Source organism: Lactuca virosa, chromosome 7 (assembly GCF_052849685.1).
Source record: "Lactuca virosa cultivar CGN04683 chromosome 7, Lactuca_virosa_CGN04683_v6, whole genome shotgun sequence".
In the NCBI taxonomy this organism is placed as follows: Eukaryota; Viridiplantae; Streptophyta; class Magnoliopsida; order Asterales; family Asteraceae; genus Lactuca; species Lactuca virosa.
The window spans coordinates 185,690,418-185,709,461 of record NC_136432.1 but is presented as its reverse complement, the minus strand read 5'-3'; the positions used below and the strand labels follow the sequence as shown (position 1 = coordinate 185,709,461).

At 32.6% G+C, this 19,044-nt stretch overlaps 1 protein-coding gene across 1 annotated transcript; it reads left to right on the top strand.

The window, feature by feature from the left end:
* Window positions 1-7,313: 7,313 nt before the first annotated feature.
* Window positions 7,314-11,916, top strand: LOC145123716 (acetyl-CoA acetyltransferase 2-like). Its single transcript, XM_079058930.1, has 14 exons — window positions 7,314-7,432; window positions 7,812-7,880; window positions 8,373-8,471; window positions 8,550-8,723; window positions 8,847-8,952; window positions 9,535-9,673; window positions 9,776-9,853; window positions 9,936-10,001; window positions 10,611-10,696; window positions 10,776-10,875; window positions 10,957-11,067; window positions 11,314-11,355; window positions 11,457-11,543; window positions 11,651-11,916. The coding sequence occupies exons 2-14, from the start codon at window positions 7,832-7,834 to the stop codon at window positions 11,738-11,740; spliced, it is 1,227 nt and encodes a 408-aa protein (XP_078915056.1). The 5' UTR covers window positions 7,314-7,432; window positions 7,812-7,831; the 3' UTR covers window positions 11,741-11,916.
* Window positions 11,917-19,044: the final 7,128 nt, after the last annotated feature.

Genomic DNA, 19,044 nt, shown 5'->3' with positions numbered 1-19,044 from the left:
TATGGCCTATGTACGATATTAACCTTAGTTGAGGCTTTTGACCTAAAGGGTTGAGTTGGAAGCTTTAGTTGAAGGCATGTCAGAATTTTTATTAAGTGTTCTCATCGCGGGTCAGAGTATCTATATATAACTCTTTTATATTATTGTTTGTGAAGTTTGTAGTATTATTAAATTTGTCTTGTACTCCAAGACTACCAATCACATACGAGGGCCAGACATGAAACACCGGAGGTAGGAGCATTGTGGCAATTAAGCCGTTTTGAAATCCAGCAACCCTAGCGGCCCTTCAAACCTGTTGCCTCTCTCGTGAGCAGTCGAGAAGTAGTATATTTATTAATAATACTTTTATTAGGAGCTTGTAGCTATAGTTGTATTTCCTCTTTCGAGGATACGAGTTCTCTATAGCCAATTTAGCTCTGATACCCAGGGGCGGAATACGGACACTAAAACTAGGGGGGCTAGATACCAAAGAAGGCGAATATATATTTGTTTTGATTTTTCAAAAGCTAATTTATATTTTTACATAGTATGTTATTATTAGAAATGAGAAACAAATTCATATTTTACAATTATTCTCTATAAGGTTATAGAATTCAATCAATATATCCATCCATATTATTGATTAGTCCATTTTAACCAAAAATTACATAAATGTTCAATATACCTTTATTCTCTAATAAAGCTAAAATCATAAAAAAAAAACTAATCAAAATTGACTATCTTGAAATTAATAATTAACCTATAAATCACATTAAACACATAGAATTGAATCTCGAAAGGTCTAATATAATTGACAATCTTAAAATGTTAATAAAATAATTAAATTACATTACAAATATATATTATATATAGTATAGACCCTAACATAAGACAACAATTAAATAAAATTAACCAAGTAAAAAAACAAGAGATTTTTATTGCTAGCATATTAATTGAAGTACAAAACAAAGGGCGCAACAAAAGCTGACACCAGAAAAGTCTTTTAGCCTTCTACCTTTACATAGCATTTTGACTAAGCAACAAAAACAAAACAAAGAGCTTATCTAAATTTAGAGGCAAAAGCAAAACTAAAATATTCGAGGGAGTATTATACATACAGTGACGAAGAGGTCTCAAAGTCGAAATGGGCGAGATGAGCACCCGGTCAAACACACAAGGGCGTGGTGGAGCAAAGGTTTCCTGCAGAAAAGGGAGCCATCTCTAAAGCGGCGACTGGAGACTGGAGAGATGCAACTAGGGTTTTTTGGTTTTTACTTGAAGTTTTGTTTTCTCTTATTTGTAGGTTCTAGAAAAGTTTAGATTGAAGAGAATTTGTGGGCTTTTTTTTAACAGGTGAGTTTAAATGAGGATTACGATTTGTTAAGTTTTGAATTTTAGATTTAGATTTCTTATTTTTGAAATTTTTATGGGATAAAAAACTATAACGGTTCCCTCTCAAATCTGGAAGTTTAATCTTATATTTCACTTAAAAACTAATGATTTTTTGGTAGAATACAATAATATCTTAAATATTTTCAATATTATTGTAGGATATAATGTTCTAGCCCTACATCTTACCTGTTCTTAGTCAAAAAAGCTGGGGGGCCATGGCCTCCCCTGGCCCCTTAAGGCCTCCGCCACTGCTGATACCAATCTGTCACACCCCCGACCGAGGCGGCGGAATACACCGGGCTGTGCGACTTAATTCATGGATCACAAGCAAATTGAATATACATCACAAGTTACAACAATAACAACATAGCAGTTACATTACACTTTAAGATTTGAATACAAAGTTCATAATAATAAATTCATAAAGTTGCTTTAACAGATAGGCCGATTTAACAAAAATTTGATAAACTAGGTCGCCTGAAATCCATGACTAATCTTCTGACTGAAAGCTCGTTTGGTGATACCCTAAGAATACATGAAATTTTGAGGGTCAACACAAGGTTGGTGAGAGTTTACAGGTTTTCTGCTAACCGCAGTAATGATACTTTAAAAGACTAAAAAGTATTCTTTTTGTAGTTTGAACCATGTTTGATAAAAGAGAAATTGTAAGCAAATTCATACTTAAAATATTTGATAGACAGAGAAATCATAAGTAAATTCGTACTTAAAATGTTTGGTAATCAGTGAAACCATGAGTAAATCCATTCTCAAAATGTTTAGTATTCAGAGAAACCGTGAGTAAATCCATACTCAAAATGTTTGTTAATCGGAGAAACCGTGAGTAAATCTATACTCAATGTTTGGTGATCAGAGAACCATAAGTAAATCCATACTCAAAATGTTTAGTAATCAGAGAAACTGTGAGTAAATCCATCCGCAAAATGTTTGGTAATCAGAGAAACTGTGAGTAAATCCATACTGAAAATGTTTGGTACTTAGAGAACCGTGAGTAAATCCATACTCAAAATGTTTGATAATCAGAGAAACCGGATCCGTGGTTTCTAGATTATGAGATCTAGTTAAAGCTTATAGTGAGTCCTATAACCGAGCTATGTGACTGTACCTACCCCTACGACGCTTCATTGGACGTCATAAAACTGTTTTAGATATTTATCACCCGCTTCGATTGATCGGTCGAGGTTGTAGCTAGCAACCACGGGTGGGGGTGTCAACCCGTATAGATCTATACATAAGTATCTCAGCTCCGAAGATTAACGGTTATAGTGGTGTGGGTCTTCTAAGTGTTTATTTTCACTTAGGGTAATGAATAATGTCTCACTCATAAGGCCCTTAACTAGAGTTTGTCATGAAAAGCCGGTTATACTCGATAAGAAAATCCATAAAAATGTGTAATACTCGTTCAATAAGTGGTAAATCTCATGGTAGTGTACACAGTACATAAATGATTTCAAGACAAGAGTTTGATAACTCATATGTGTATGGTTGATATGCGCTTGAAATACTACAAATGTGGTAACTTTTTATGACATAAGTTTTATAACATATTTTGTCATAAAATCATGATATTTTGTATGCATAAATCATTTGTTATATCGGACTAGTTGTATTATTTAAAAGCAACTGTAACATATTTACATCAAACATATTTATCGCTAGTTTATTTGTATATGAAGTATTATTTAATAAAATAGTATTTATAAATTAGTTTTGAAATCGGTAAGTGTTTGTCAAGATCAATAAATATATATATAGCACATGTATTCTCCCCCAAAACGTAAAAATATTAAAAAGGGGCCGTAAACACTCACCCTTGAAGCGTGAACGAGGCTCAAGGGTGAAACTTGTCGTGAAAATCGTTTCATGACGTCCCGTTCCCTTAAAACGAATCATCGGGTTTATTTATATTACCTAAATAACCAAAAGGGTAGTTTTGGTATTAATTATTAGGTATGGAGTGGTCTTTATTAAAATAAATAAATTCTAGGGATTTATTTTGTTAAAACCATTTAACGAGGGACTGATCTGGTAATATATTTCCTAGGAAGGGACTGAAATTGTATATTCACAGCCTAAGATGCAAATTTCGGACCCATCTTGCTAAGATTTTCGATGGGATGGACTGGAAATGCACATTTAAAACTATTTGAGTTTCCAGGACTAAAACTGTTAAGGTTTTCGGAGGAAGGGACTGTTCTTGGTCCTCTTAATGGCAGTTTGACTTAAATGATGGATTATTTCTAGGGGAGGGGCCAAATCTGTACAAGTCTGAGAGTTGAGGGTTTATTTATAATAGAATTAAATAAAGTTTGAACTGGTCATCTTGTCCGTCTGAACTCGTTTACAGGGCGCCAATTTGAGAAACAAGACCCACTTCAAGGTCTACTGATCGATTGATACGAATGCATAACCGAAGGTGATGATGGTAGAGAATCCAACCTACAGTGGCAACATAAGGTGAAGGTGTCTGGTCAAGCTCTTCTCAACAGCAATGGTGGTGGTGGTGGGTTTCTCAGTGGTCACGATAGCAACACCACTCTCACGGTGGTGGTGGTTCTTGGTAGCAACAAACGAAGGAAAGCAAGGGAGGCAGAGTAACGGAAAGAGTGGTGGTTGTGGGTTTCTGAATTCGCAACAGCAGCAGGCGGCAGCGGTGGTGTCGGACTTTCAACAGTGTTGGCGGCAATGGGGTGGGTCGGCGATGGCAAGAAGGTGGCGGTGGTTGCTTCGTCGGCTCCAGCTGCCTCGTCTCTCTTCTGTTCGGCAGCACACGGTGGAAAGAAAAACAGAAGGGAAAGCAGCAATGATGTCGCAATGGAGGTGGGTTACGACAGGAGGAGGCGAAGGGGCTGCCACCGTTGACTGTGGTGGTCCTCTTCGCCGGAGAAGTAAGAAACGGAGGTGGGTAACGAGGGGGAGGGGCGACAGTAGGCGGTAAGAGGCAGTGGTTGGTGTAAAACGAGAAGAATAATGGAGGTGGTTGTTTAATGGTGGGACTCAAAGCCGAGATCCTCTCTTTATCACCTAGGATCTGAAGTTTTCAGCCCAAGGGGTGGAAAGGGACCTATCAATTTAGTCAAAGGGATCATATTTGAGATACTGAGTCCAGTTGCTTTATGTGATTCGTTTTACACCAGTTGCAGAAGGGGGAAAGGAAACCAGTCGATGGACTGAGGAAGAAGACACAAATTTTGATGTTTGACACCTATTGTCCCTACTATTTGTCACTCGAACAAACTCTACCCTAATCTCATAATTTGATATCAAAATAGTTTCTAAAAATTGTAAATATGCCCCTAGACATATATATATATATATATATATATATATATATATATATATATATATATATATATATATATATATATATATATATATATATATATATATATATATACTAATATGCATATATTTATTTATTTATTATTATTATTATTATTTTTACCAAAGTATAAAATCCCATTAAGTCTTAAAACGGATATCGTTTCACGTGTCAAATTCTCGATGTCAACAAATTTTTCTGATGGTTCCGATCGATAGATTTTAATTCTAGGATTTTAAAAACCCGAACGGATTTTTTTTTGAGTTGTATAACTCCAGGAATTTACGTTTAAAGTTTCGCGCATAATTGGTCTGAAACGTCTGATTTTTTTGACTTTTACAAATATTTTTACTATAATATGAATTAAAATTCGATCCGTCGAGATACGAAAAGGTTCGCGGTGATCTAACCCTTTACAGATTAAGCCCTAAATTCCGGGATGTCACAGAATATCAATGGAACCTACCTCTCTCTCTATATATATATATATATATATATATATATATATATATATATATATATATATATATATATATATATATATATATATATATAATATAGATGTTTTCGGAATGTTCCCCTGATCGAGTTGTTTCCTAGATAGACTGCTTTGGATGTCAATTCTAATTGTTATGTTGTAGGCGTCGCAGTAAAACACGATAATAACTAGCAGTTGCGTTGGAAATATGATCCAAAAGGAGGTGCTCAACTTTCTCAATTTTCGGCAATGATAGACTTATTAGCTAATATCCAGTTTCGGGATTCTAAAGATTCTTGGGTGTGGAACTCGGCTAATAATGTCGAGTTTTCAATGAAAGATACGCGAGAGGTTATTGACGACTTAGTGTTACCGCATGATTCGGGTGAAACGAAATGGAATAGATTGGTACCACTCAAAGTGAATACATTTAGTTGGAGAACTTTAAAACGTCCTCCTACTAAAGACAACCTTATTTCTAGAGGTATCTATATCTCTAGTTCCATATGTCCGATTTGCATGGATCAAGTGGAGAGTGTTAATTATTTTTTTCTTAAAAGTGTTTGGTTGCTAAACTTTTTCTTTTAATTGGGTGGTGCATCGAAAACATAAATTCTTTGTTCAATGGAATTTATGGTTTTAAAATCCCATTTTAAACACTCTGCTGTAATTGTTTCATTTTGGCTTTAGCTTCTTACTATGGTTTGTTTGTTTGGCTTTTTTTTTTTTTTTTTTTTTTAAATCTAGCTGTTCTAAAAATAAAAATAAAAGGTAGATGTGATATCTTAGACATAGAAAACCGTTCTAAAAAAATAAAAGATAGATATAATATTTTGGGCATAAAAAGGTCAAGAAGAGGCATCCATTGACAAATGTTTTAGGGTCATCCGAAGTTGACCAGATTCTTCCCAATCAGAACCCATCGAATGAAACAACATTTTGGATTTCCTTTCATATCGACAGTTACTATATACAATTTATATGATATTAAAACAGATCACCAATATTTTAAAATATTATGAATGTAAATAAAGTTATAATGGCTAAAACCTTCCGCTCGTCATTTATTTTAAATATAATCTTGCATCACACGAACATGAATTCATGAATTGGAACAACAGAAACCCCACTTGTGATTAAACCTTTTCAACAAGAGGCCGCTAGAAAATTATATAATAAACTTTCCACCTCAAAAGGAAAATGTTTATTTTATTTATTTATAGTTTTAATATAAAAATAAGGTTTTTAAATAAGAATGATAGAGAAAACGTGTAGTGCAACATCAAAATTATCAATCTTATATATAATAGACGTTTTAATGACGCATTAAAATACATCTAATATATCATTAGTGATTTTTTGTTGATTATATACATATTTATATTATCTCCTTAAATTTGATACAATTTAATCATGGTTTAGTTTATACTACATGTTGTTAATAAGCATATTGATTGAGTTAGATGATAACATAAGTTCGAATTAAAATAGATAATTCTTTAGTGTTGTGGCACTAAGTAAAAAACTTCTATTACTTTTTTGTGTTTTGTATATATAATTGGTGTTCAATATGATTACAATTTACAAATCATAATAATAAGATAAAGAGAAATCAAATATCCTTCTATATATTTTGTTCCAATATTTTTTTTTTCTATTCATTAGATTAAAATAAGGGATTAAAAGAAAGAATTAATGGATTCTATATGTTATTATTTTATATAAATAGGAATATAGATAGGAGCAAATAATAGAAGAATATTTAATTTCTCCATAAATATAATCTAAAAGCTATTTCAAAAACTTTTAGATTTTAGAAGCATTGAACTTTTAATTTTGTATATAATTTTACCTTTTTAAATGCTAACAAGTAATTTTTTATTAACATTTCCGTATAAATAAAAGTTACTAACTTCCACTTTCCACTTTCCACTTTCCAACTTTCAATTAATTTTTAATTTTGCCAACATAATCTTTAGTTTTTTAGATGAATCATGTAGCATTCTTATTGTATAGAATGAGATAATATTGAAGTCAAATAGTCAATAAGGTCAGGTAATTAAAATAGCTGATATTAATATAGGCTACAATCGTGTGCCGCCTTCCCCACCTACCTGTCTTCCAACACCATATAAATAAGCAGTGCTTTCACTCCGATTTCTCCGAACCACCTGCATCTCTCCCTCACTCACTCGCACAACAACACACAGTGCTACCTGCTGCAGAGCATTCCGATTTCGAAGGTACTTTCCTATCGTTTAATCGATTTCTTTTCTCATACTACAATTCATGTCGAAAATTTCATGCTCCATGTGTCTTTTTGTTAGAAAAAATCACGATTTATCCGATTCTTTTCTACATGGATCTATTGTGGGATGATTGAGGATTTTTTTTCGAGTCGATCTGTTAGCTTAGGTTATTGGTTTGTGAAACGTAGTATTTAATTGATAAGTACGAATCGGAATCATTCCAGGGTAGTTTGAAAAGAGAATCATCGATTCGACTGTTAAGCAATAAGATTTGTTCGTTGGCGGATGAGAAAGAGAAACATCTCTAATTTGACATATGTACTTGATTTTCTTCGACTTGAAATCTGAATTCTTTTACGTAAATGTAAAACAGATATCCTATTACACATTGTGATGGCTCCAGCTGCGGCAGCGGATGGTTCTGATAAGATCAAGCCTAGAGGTAAGTTTATTATTCTTGCATGTAAATTTTATTATAGTTCTGAGATTAGGAAGGTTTTAGTCGACTTGTTTCCCAGAATAAGAATAAGCTATCTACTCACCCAGACAATTTGTTTGATTATCATTTATCACAGCAAAACAAGATTTCCACATATATGTATAATACACTATACGAGCTCCTGCTTCTTATGCTTATCTTACATCTTTATCTCAGTAAAACCATGTGTTACAAAAAGTTACACTTCAATTTTGGCGAATCTATGTCTGAAATTGTTGTTGGTTGAGGGAAAAAAAATGAATTTTATAACATATATCCTATCCAATAAAAATGCTGGTAATATCTAGTTAAGAAGATCATACAATATTCTGTTTAAGAAGTAGTTACCTTGTGCATTTTTTGCACTTGGAAAATTATAGCTTTGACATGAAATAAAATGAAGCAATCTCATGTTTGATGTTTCCATTAACTTACACCTTGGTTTTGCATGAACAGATGTATGTATTGTTGGTGTTGCACGCACACCACTTGGTGGATTTCTTGGTTCTCTTTCATCTTTACCAGCCACCAAACTTGGGTCCATTGCAATTCAATGTAAGTTCAACTTTCTTTTTTTTCATCTTTCCTCACATAAAGTTTTAATTTACTTACTTTCTTTATGTAAAACTTCAGGTGCTCTAAAGAGGGCAAACATTGATCCATCTCTTGTAGAAGAAGTTTTCTTTGGAAATGTTCTTGGTGCTAATTTGGGACAGGGTCCCGCTAGACAAGCAGCATTAGGTGCAGGAATCCCTAATACAGTGGTCTCCACATCTGTTAACAAAGTTTGTGCATCAGGGATGAAAGGTGTGTCAACTTTTTCAATAAACATGTCATCAAATTTCCAAAAAAAAAAAGCATTTTTTTAAAACATTTAAATAGTCAAGAACTCCATGACATGTGTAACATGTTTTTCTTGTATAATTGCAGCCACCATGTTTGCAGCACAGAGTATCCAATTAGGTCAAAATGATATAGTTGTAGCTGGTGGCATGGAAAGCATGTCCAATGTCCCCAAATATATTGCAGAAGCAAGGTTAATATAATATCTTCTCTTCTTGATATTATAAAATAGAGGGATTTCCTAATCTTAAATATATTTGGTACTTTGGTAGTGTATAAAATTAATTATTCATTGATAATAATTATGAAACCATGTGTTTATGTTAACATCAATCTGTGATAAAGAGAAGCTTGTCCTTTTCTACTCAGATCTTTCAGTTAGATGTTCATATCAAGTAGTTCAATAAATGGGTTTGAATTTTACAACTTCTACCCTTATTAATGATAATACCACAAGTTGTTTCATGTAGTCTTCTGGTAGCAGGCCCACTATTTGAAGGGTAAAACCGGAAGTCTACATAGATTGTGATAAATCAAATGGATGATTAATATAAAACATTAAGTCAACTAAAATTATATAAAAAAAAATGAGAAAGGGGTAATATAGTCATTTTACTTGGAACAAGGACCAAAACGTTACAAAAGCCTCCAATAAGGACCAAAATTGCAAAAACAAAACTTTAGGTCCCAAAATTGCAAAAAACAGCAATACTCAGGGACCAATTTTACACTTACTCATTTTTTGAAAGTGTTCTTGAATTGTTTATGACTGCAGGAAGGGATCTAAATTTGGACATGATACACTTGTTGATGGAATCTTGAAAGATGGATTGTGGGATGTTTACACTGATTCCAAAATGGGAACATGTGCTGAATTATGTGCAGATACACATGAAATAACAAGAGAACAACAGGTATATATATATATATATATATATATATATATATATATATATATACACACACACACACACACACACATAATAGCAATCAGTGTACTTACAATTTCTCTACAGGATGACTATGCCATTCAGAGTTTTGAACGTGCTATTGCTGCTCGAGATAATGGTGCCTTTTCATGGGAAATTGCCCCTGTGAGATTACTATTTTTTACTAGATAAATAAAAATGTTTTTGTCAACACCATTATAACTGACAGGTGTCTGTAATTTTACAGGTTGAAGTTCCTGGCCCAAGAGGAAGACCATCAACAATTGTTGACAAGGATGATGATTTGGCAAAGGTGACATGTCACTATATGCTAGCTAAATTATATCTTCACCTTCTATTAAAGAGTAAATTACATTTTTAGTCCCTGAGTATAGCTGAATTTTCCAGTTTTGGTGCTTATTAGGGGTTTTTGGTCCTTGTTTAAAGTAAAATGACTAAATTTTTGGGACCATATTTGAAAAAATCAGCTATACTTGGGTACCTAAAATAGTCATTTTACTTACATAAGGGACAAAAAAATGTTGCAAGAACCTCAAATAAGGACCAAAATTGCAAGGAAAAACTTTTTGGGACCAAAAATGCAAAAATAAGCTATACTTGGGGACCAAAAATGTAATGTTTTTGGTCCATGGAGTATAGCTGATTTTTTCAATTTTGGTCTTTATTAAGGGTTTTTGTAATCCCTGAATAAAGTAAAATAACTAAATTTGAAAAAATCAGCTATACTTGTGTACCAAAAGAAGTCACTTCACTTAGAAAAGGGACCAAAGATGTTACATGAACCTTAGATAAGGGCCAAAATTGCAAGAGACAACTTTTTGGTACCAAAAATTCAAAAATAAGCTATGGTCAGGGACCAAAAATGTAATTTACTCATAATTTGAATTGTACATTTTTCTAGTTTGATGCTGCAAAGTTAAGGAAGCTGCGTCCAGCTTTCAAGGAGAATGGTGGCAGTGTGACTGCTGGAAATTCCTCCGGTATAAAGTAAGCAATAACTAATTCCATTTATTTATTTATTTAATTTTAAATTCAATAGTTAACAATTATTAATTTTTGTATACAGTGATGGTGCTGCTGCACTTGTGTTGGTTAGTGGTGAGAAGGCACTTCAACTTGGGTTACATGTGATTGCAAAGGTTTCTGGATATGCTGATGCTGAACAGGTAATTAATTAAGCGAAAAATATTTTTAAAAAAAAATTGGGATTTTGTGAAAATTTTAAAATTTGGTGTAAAACTTTGCAGGCACCTGAGCTATTTACTACTACCCCAGCACTTGCTATACCCAAGGCTATTTCAAGAGCTGGATTGGATGCTTCTCAAATAGATTTCTATGAAATCAATGAAGCATTTGCTGTAAGAATTCCTGCTTAATTTATATATGCAAAAGCCCAGTTTCAGTCAAACAACATTTAATAATTAGTATGACACTACAAAAATAAAAAAGTCTACAACAATATTTATATAATTTACAGTTATAACTACAAACGTAACCCGAAAAGTGGAATACACATCATGTCAGACTTTTGTCAAAAAGAATAAATACTAATCAGCTTTGTAAAAAAAAAAAATCATATAATCATTTAGTAATTATTATGACAGGTTGTGGCTCTTGCAAATCAAAAACTACTCGGATTGAATTCAGTGAGTTTTTTTTTTTTTTTTAATGTTTATAAATTTATATTCCTCACCTTCAAATATTGAATTACTATTTTATAATAATGATTTTGGGTATACTTTCTCAGGCAAAGGTTAATGTACATGGTGGTGGTGTGTCATTGGGACATCCTCTAGGTTGCAGTGGCGCCCGTATCTTAGTCACTCTTTTGGGGGTACATTTTATATTATTTTTTTATATAATTTATGTTTTTTTTTTTTTTTTTTATATTAATGTTATAGTTAGTAATTGACTCTGTGTTTGTGTTGAGTGTTGATGCAGGTTTTAAAGCAGAAAGGAGGTAAATATGGAGCAGCAGGTGTGTGTAATGGGGGAGGGGGTGCATCAGCGTTTGTGGTGGAACTCCTTTAATTAATTAATTAATCCTTTCTCTACCGTTGGCATACATTACATTCCAATCAATAAGCCTATTTAGCTCCTTTTTATGATTCTTTTACATTTTTTTTCTTTTGCAATATGTATTGAGAATGGAAATTAAAACGTAAGGTGTTCACATGATATAAGATATGATTCGCATATGTTCTTCATTGGTCTTCAAGGTTACAAGCACCAACTATCTTGCCGTTAGAAAGTGTCATAAAAATTCGACCTAATTCTCTCATAGAAATTGAAAACCTCTATAGGGTCTTTGAACATAAAGAAGATAAAATCCCTAAGCTTCCAAAATCGGGTTTGGATAATGTAAAGATGAACATTTGGACCTTTGGACCGGACCTGTTGGGTCCAAATACTCACCCCTTGGTCGTAATAGATAACTTTCAGTAGAATTTAAACAAGTTGTATCATATGTATCTAAAGTTGTACCGGTCCAACGGATACACGTGCCAGAAAACCCGGACTTGGACTGGCCTCAACAGGTCAGTCCGAGGTCCAACAATATCTGCCAAACCGGTTCAGTACAAGAGCCGATCCGATTCGGTCCAAATGCTCACCTCTAGGATAATATGTGTAGCCTAACTATCATTCTTGGCCCCTCTCTTCAATTGATGCATCTTGGCTCTTTTTTTTGCTTAAGGCTTATTCATACAACATTTCAAGCTCCTTATAACTTGTTTTAGCCAATTAAGAGCTTATTTACTTCTAAATGTCAAAATGATCACTTAATTGATCATAATTCTAACATTTCATTCCCTATTTCTAAATTCAATACAATCAATGGATTAAGCATCATATACTCTCATCATAATCTAACATCTAATGCATCAATTAACATAATTGCTAGCTTAGGGTTCAAACCCTAACTCCATACATATAGATTTCATCTTGGAAATCACACGTAAAACTTGTTTAAAGCTTCTAAACACTATCACTAACATCAATTAAAAAGCTTCTAAAGGGTAATCATTCATATCTAACTTAATTCCACATATCACCATTTAAGCTCTACAAACTTAACAATGGAGATGATGATTACCTTAGGGGATTATGATGTTCATTCCTTGTCTCTAACACCTTGGACCGCCACTTGATCACCCTCCATCCCCAAAAACCGTCAGAGCTCCCTCCTCTAAGGAAAAAAGGAGCGTTTTTTTGGCGAGAATGAAGATTGACAAGGGGGTTTAATCTATGAGACACCGCTCCATGGTGAGCTACTCACCGCACCGTGGCGACCATTTAACCCGTGGTTGAAGGCAGTCACTTAATTGCCACGTCGTGACGTTATGTTTATTACACTATGGTGCTCTTCCTCAACGACATCCTACTTTGGCCACCGTGTCGTGGTGCCTATACACTGAGCCACGGGGGCAAAGTACATTACCATTCTCTCTTACGAAGAAGAACTATGTCTGTATCCTTGTCATCGTTCACCACGCCGCGACACCTGGAGATCAGCAAAGTGATTGTTGATTTCATTCCAACTTTGGGGACACTTTTTGTCCCAACTTGAAACCTTCATAACTTCTTCGTTTCTAACCCATTTTCGATGTTCTTTATATCCACGTGAAGGTGGGAACATACTCTACAATTCTATTAAGTCATATCTCACTTAATTAAAATGGGTCTTAATCTATTAAGTAAAAAACTTAGCCCAAAAAAGCGTAAAATTCTCATTTTACCATTTTGACAAAAACAATCATCTTCTTATGCAGTAATTCTTTTTCTTGAACTTACTCATCTAAACTCCTCTAAGTGACTTAAATGTGTCTTGACCATTTTCATGAAGTCACAACTTCATTATCTCATCTCTTACTCTTAATTGACCATTTTTCCATTTTGGTTAATATTTGACTAAAAACCAACTTTCTCTAAATTTTAGGTTCTTACAATAATATTCAAGATAAATTCAAAATGATTTGATGATTTGCCTAGAATAGTAGTGTCGTCAGTAAAGAAAGAATATGAAACTTCACTGCTTCCATCCCAAATCTTGAACTGTTTAAATAACCTACTTTTTGTTGCATTTTCCAAAGCCATATTAAACCCTTCTATAACCAATAAAAATATGAATATAAAACTAAGCATATATTTGGTTGTGGAAAACTGTTTCCAGTTTTCATGAAAAAGTTTTTAGAAAAAACAAAGTATTCATTTTCAATTTTTAATAGAAATTTTAGCAAACCCATTTTATTAAAATTGATTAAGTTTTCATTTTCCATTAAAAAAAATTAAAAAACATGTTTGGATGAGTGTTTTCTATCAGTTTGTTTTTTCCAAATTTTGTTATTTTCAAATAATACAATGTTTAACATAAAATGAAACAAACAAATTAATATACGTTGGGTTAGGGGTGGGTGTGTGGGGGGTGGGGTTGTGCGTATTTATATTTAGAAAAGAAACTTTTGGAATTGAAAAAGTGTGGAAAACACTAATTATCAGTTTTTCAAAATACTTGTAATTTAAAATTTTGGATTTTATTTTGAAAAATTTCTCACCTATATGCTTTGTAATGATATACTATGTATTACTTGTTACTAGAGTAAATTACAGAAATGGTCTCTGTGGTTGATCGAATTTACAGTTTTTGTCTATAAGTTTAAAGTTTGATAGGTTACATCCCTGTGGTTTGTGAATATTGCATTGCAGGTCCTTGCTCCATATAAAAAGACCACATTACCCTTTATTTCTTTTTTCTTTTTCTTTGAGCAATTTATTATATATATATATATATATATATATATATATATATATATATATATATATATATTTGTTTTTTATCTTTATTTTAATAGAATTAATATAGATTATTTATAAAAAAATAAAATTTTAAATCAATTATCTAAATTATATAAATTATTATTATTATTATTTATTTTTTGCTTTATTTATTGATCTTTGTTTTGTAATTTTAATTTTTTTTAAATATTTTTGACATTTTATTTGAATATATTATTTAATCTTGTTTTTTAACGTTTTGTTTGTTTAAATTATATAATGATTTTGTTTCAAATAAACAAATTAAAACAATAATCCGAATAATATTAATCTTCCAATAAAATTATTGAATGTTCGTTTTTTTCTTTTTTTTAACGATATATATATATATAGTCAAGATCAAATAAGAAGGAAAAATTTTGGTAGGAAGGTAAGAAGTTTTTTTTCTATATATATATATATATATATATATATATATATATATATATATATTAGTAAATTAAGAAAAAATTCACTTTTATAACAATTTTAGTGAATAACAACAAAATCATTGTATAAATGAATCATCAAGATGTTTTTTTGAGGAATTTTTTTTTGTGAATCATGTTATTTTTTATTCATCTAGTTATTCATTTATTTTGTTCGTCAAAAAAATATGTAGAAAAAAACTTCTTACTTTTCTACAAAAAAAAAAATCTTAACGGATATATATATATATATATATATATATATATATATATATATATATATATATATATATATATATATATATACCTTAAAAAGCCTTTAGCATGTTTTGTTGAATTTTAAGAGGTACAAGACCTTATGCAATATTTACAATGAGTTTATGCATTCCAAAAAATCAGATCTTATCAGGCCATTGAAAAAGTAAAAAAAAAAAAAAAAAAACATAATACCCAACTCACCTACGTTCCCGGTCAATGACAGTTGTTCCTATCAACATCCCTCAATCTCGATTTTATTCAAAATTTGAATTTGAGTTAAGCTCTCTTTAACAATCTATTTAAAAACCCTAGCACCCATTTCAACTTTCATTGCCTTGCCTCCTTTTCTTTCTCTCTCCCGTCATCCACGTTTTCTATCTAAATCCAAGGCAAGGGAAAGAGCAACGACAAATCTTACATCCTAGAGCTTCCTCGGTAAGTTGATGTCCCTTCCCTGCTTCTGTTCATGTATCTGTGTGAGTTTCTTTTGCTCGGTTTGAGTTTTGGTTTATGGTCGATGATGTTATTTCCACCTACAGAACCGACACAAAGACCACCATATTTGGTATTTTTTAGGTTTTTTGAAGACTATCTTCGACCACCACCGGTCCGTTTCTAAGGAAGAACAACAACCACCGTCAGTTGCCGCCATCGTCACTATTAAAGTCTTCCAGCCATTAGTTCTAGGTAACAACAAAAAAATCTAACCCTTTCTCCTTTCCTACTCTTATTTCCCAACTCAAAAACTTTGTTTTGGTTACTCAACCTGAAATCGATCGTCTTTTTTTTTTGTCATTACGTCCGAACAACCACCCGTATCTCCGACAATTAACCCCCTACCAGGATCCCAATTTGGACTTGGAGCCTTGAATTTGGAGGAGGTAAAAAAGATTAGATATGGACGCAACAGAGGGCAAGGATACACGAGAGAAATAAGAAATTGTTACCGTCACGCATCATTAATCCATTGTTTTCTCTTCCACATAACGTTCTCATTCCCACCGCCTTACCCTTATTTTTATCGCTTCCCAATTTGTCACCACACTGCTCTCTCTATCTCTCTCTTTATCTGTATCTCCTCTCAATTGGCGATTTCAACTCTCTTAGAAATACTTACACAAAAGTTCCAATATGTTTTTCTCCACCTGTTGTGCCTCCGTCTCTTGAAGATGAAGTCGCCACTGCTTAGATTTTATGATAGATAGAGGTCGGTTGCGAAATTAATTTTCTTTTTTCACTTCTGGTTCTAGGTATTTCGTTTTTTCTCCAACACGCTTCTACAATGCCATGAAATTGATTTCTTTGTTCGCTTCTGGCTATGTATTTCGTTTGTTCATCAGAGTTCCAATTTGATGGAATTCATTTTCGTGATGGCCAGATGAAAAACGAAACAGGTGGTATTGAACAAAGCTAAGAGGGTTACCGATGTTTTATTTTTGCTTGATGATGGCACAGGTCACGTAGACTGCAAATAGATGGTATTGCAATTTTCTATGCTCTGTTGCTTATATTTCTCTCTTATTCTGTGTTTTCCCCAATATAATTTAGGTGGTTGTGATGTTTTAGGATATATGAACCATTACACAAATTGCTTCGATTCAGACTTCCTTTCAGGTTACAAAAGTAAGTTATTCACTCCATATATAATCAAATCCTTACATGGTGACATAACAAAAAACATGAAGGTCACTTTGAGCAAAGCAAAACTTCTTAGAAATGCTCAAATCATTATGGTGTTTTAGATTGTTGTTTTTTCTTTGCTTATAAACAAAAAAATTTGATTTTTATGGCATAAAGGCTTTAGAAGAGATAGCTTTGTTATTTGTTTTATGTAATTTACTTTGCTGGAAGTTGAAAACAGGGGTAAAAGAGTAATTATTTACTAGGCCTGATTGAATTTGGGATTTAATGGTTTTGCAGAGGCCATGGAGTTCCTGCTTCTTTTCGAAGACATGGACTTATGTTGTGAAAGAATTTCCACTTTTGGGTGAGTATTCATCATTACATTTTCATAGAGGGGATGTTGGCCAGAATGGTGTCATTTATTCTATGAATACCATTCTTTTATCATTCCATTCCATTCCATTTTCATAAAAATTGCAACATATCATTTCTTGGAAAGATATTTATGTTGCTTAATGGTGTTAATAAAAGAGGTTGTTACTATTTTCAGTTATTATTGGTTATATCTTTCATATTTTATTTATTAATAATTTTCATTTTGTTTTTTCTCTATATATATTCTACTTCTACATCATATTACTGTACATGTCAATGATTTGGACGCTAAGGGAGTTGAAATTTTTTTCATCCATCAGAAATCAGGTGGTAGCAACAGGAAACACAATGGATAAAATAATCACTTTTGTGTTAAGAGCATGTTTTATTAGACAACCAAGTGAAAGTTCATCATATACCGATGTGTGCACTAAAAGAGAACTACAAAAAAAATAATAATAAATAAAAAAAATTGCAAGGATGTGAGTGTGAATTTTGTTGTAATGACAAATCAGGTAAAATATAGTCTGACAAATAACTACCTATGAGGTATTATAGATTACTGATCAATTTGGTTAAAACATTACCATCATTCATTGTTGCTTGGGATATAGGAAAGATGAACACTTGAAGATTGATGGTGTTGGTGATCTACCCGAGGCCTTAGATTTAGTTATGTTGACACTAATCCCAAGACAACAGTTACAAAAACAACAAATTATAACCATGCGGTTCTAGATGCCCCTCTCCAATCCACTAAAAATTTCAAGCAACAATAAAAAAAAAAAAAAAAACTTCTTGTAGTTGCGTTTTCGTCAATATAAATTAAAATTGCTATTCCATTCTTGATGTTCCCATACTCTGACTCTGTTTACTTAATTGTAAAAAATATCAAGTAGTTTTTATGATATCTGGAGTGTAGAGACAGGGTGGTCTTTGTCTCTTTTCGATTTTTTCATCAGGTAAGAATGAACATACAATATATATATTTATTATTTAATTGCTTATTAATTGTTGATAAACTCAAAAAAGCATAACTTATGTACTGTTATATATTTTTTTTCTTTTATGATCTTTATTATTTAGTATTTACTTGTTACTATGGTCATTTAGGTTTTTGGTTCTATTACTAAACCAGGTAAAAGTTCTCTCATTTTCTTCTTTTTGGATATAACAACTTTATTTTTGGTTTTTGGTTCTTGCAAAATGTGTTATTTTAACTTCTTTGAAGATTTGATGGTGTGATTTGGTTCATCAAATGCACGTTATTCCTACAGATGATAAGTCTATTTTATGAATGTACTAAATTGTCATAAATATGTTGAATTGATGCATAATTGTCCAAGAATGGCACTACTTTGATGAAATGTTGAACATTATGTGCAGACAACTACTTAGTGCTAAAGTGGGCGAAACCAGCAAGAAAAACGAGCAAAATGAAGCTAACAAGTATGGGAGACGAATTGCTAAAAGAATGAAGAAAAATGGTGCTGAGAAATTTGACAACTCTTCAATGTTTTGATGATATCTCAAGATCTAGAGCGCCGATTGACATGAAAGAAGAAGTTCTGGAAACTAGACAAAATTTCTACAACTTTCATGTTTTGCGTTTTTACTGATTCTGCCGTTTTCATCACCAAAAAGGGGCAACAAAGATGAGGGACGTCCTAGAACGTGTCTAAGACGTCCCCTAGGACGCCTACCCTTTTTAGGCCATTTTCAAGTGTAAATCAAGGATGACAGAAGACATGTAAAACGTCCCGAAGGACGCCTAGACGTCCTATATGACGTCTAAATAGGTGCTAAAAAATTGATTTTCGGGTTTTTTTCCGCGTCGGC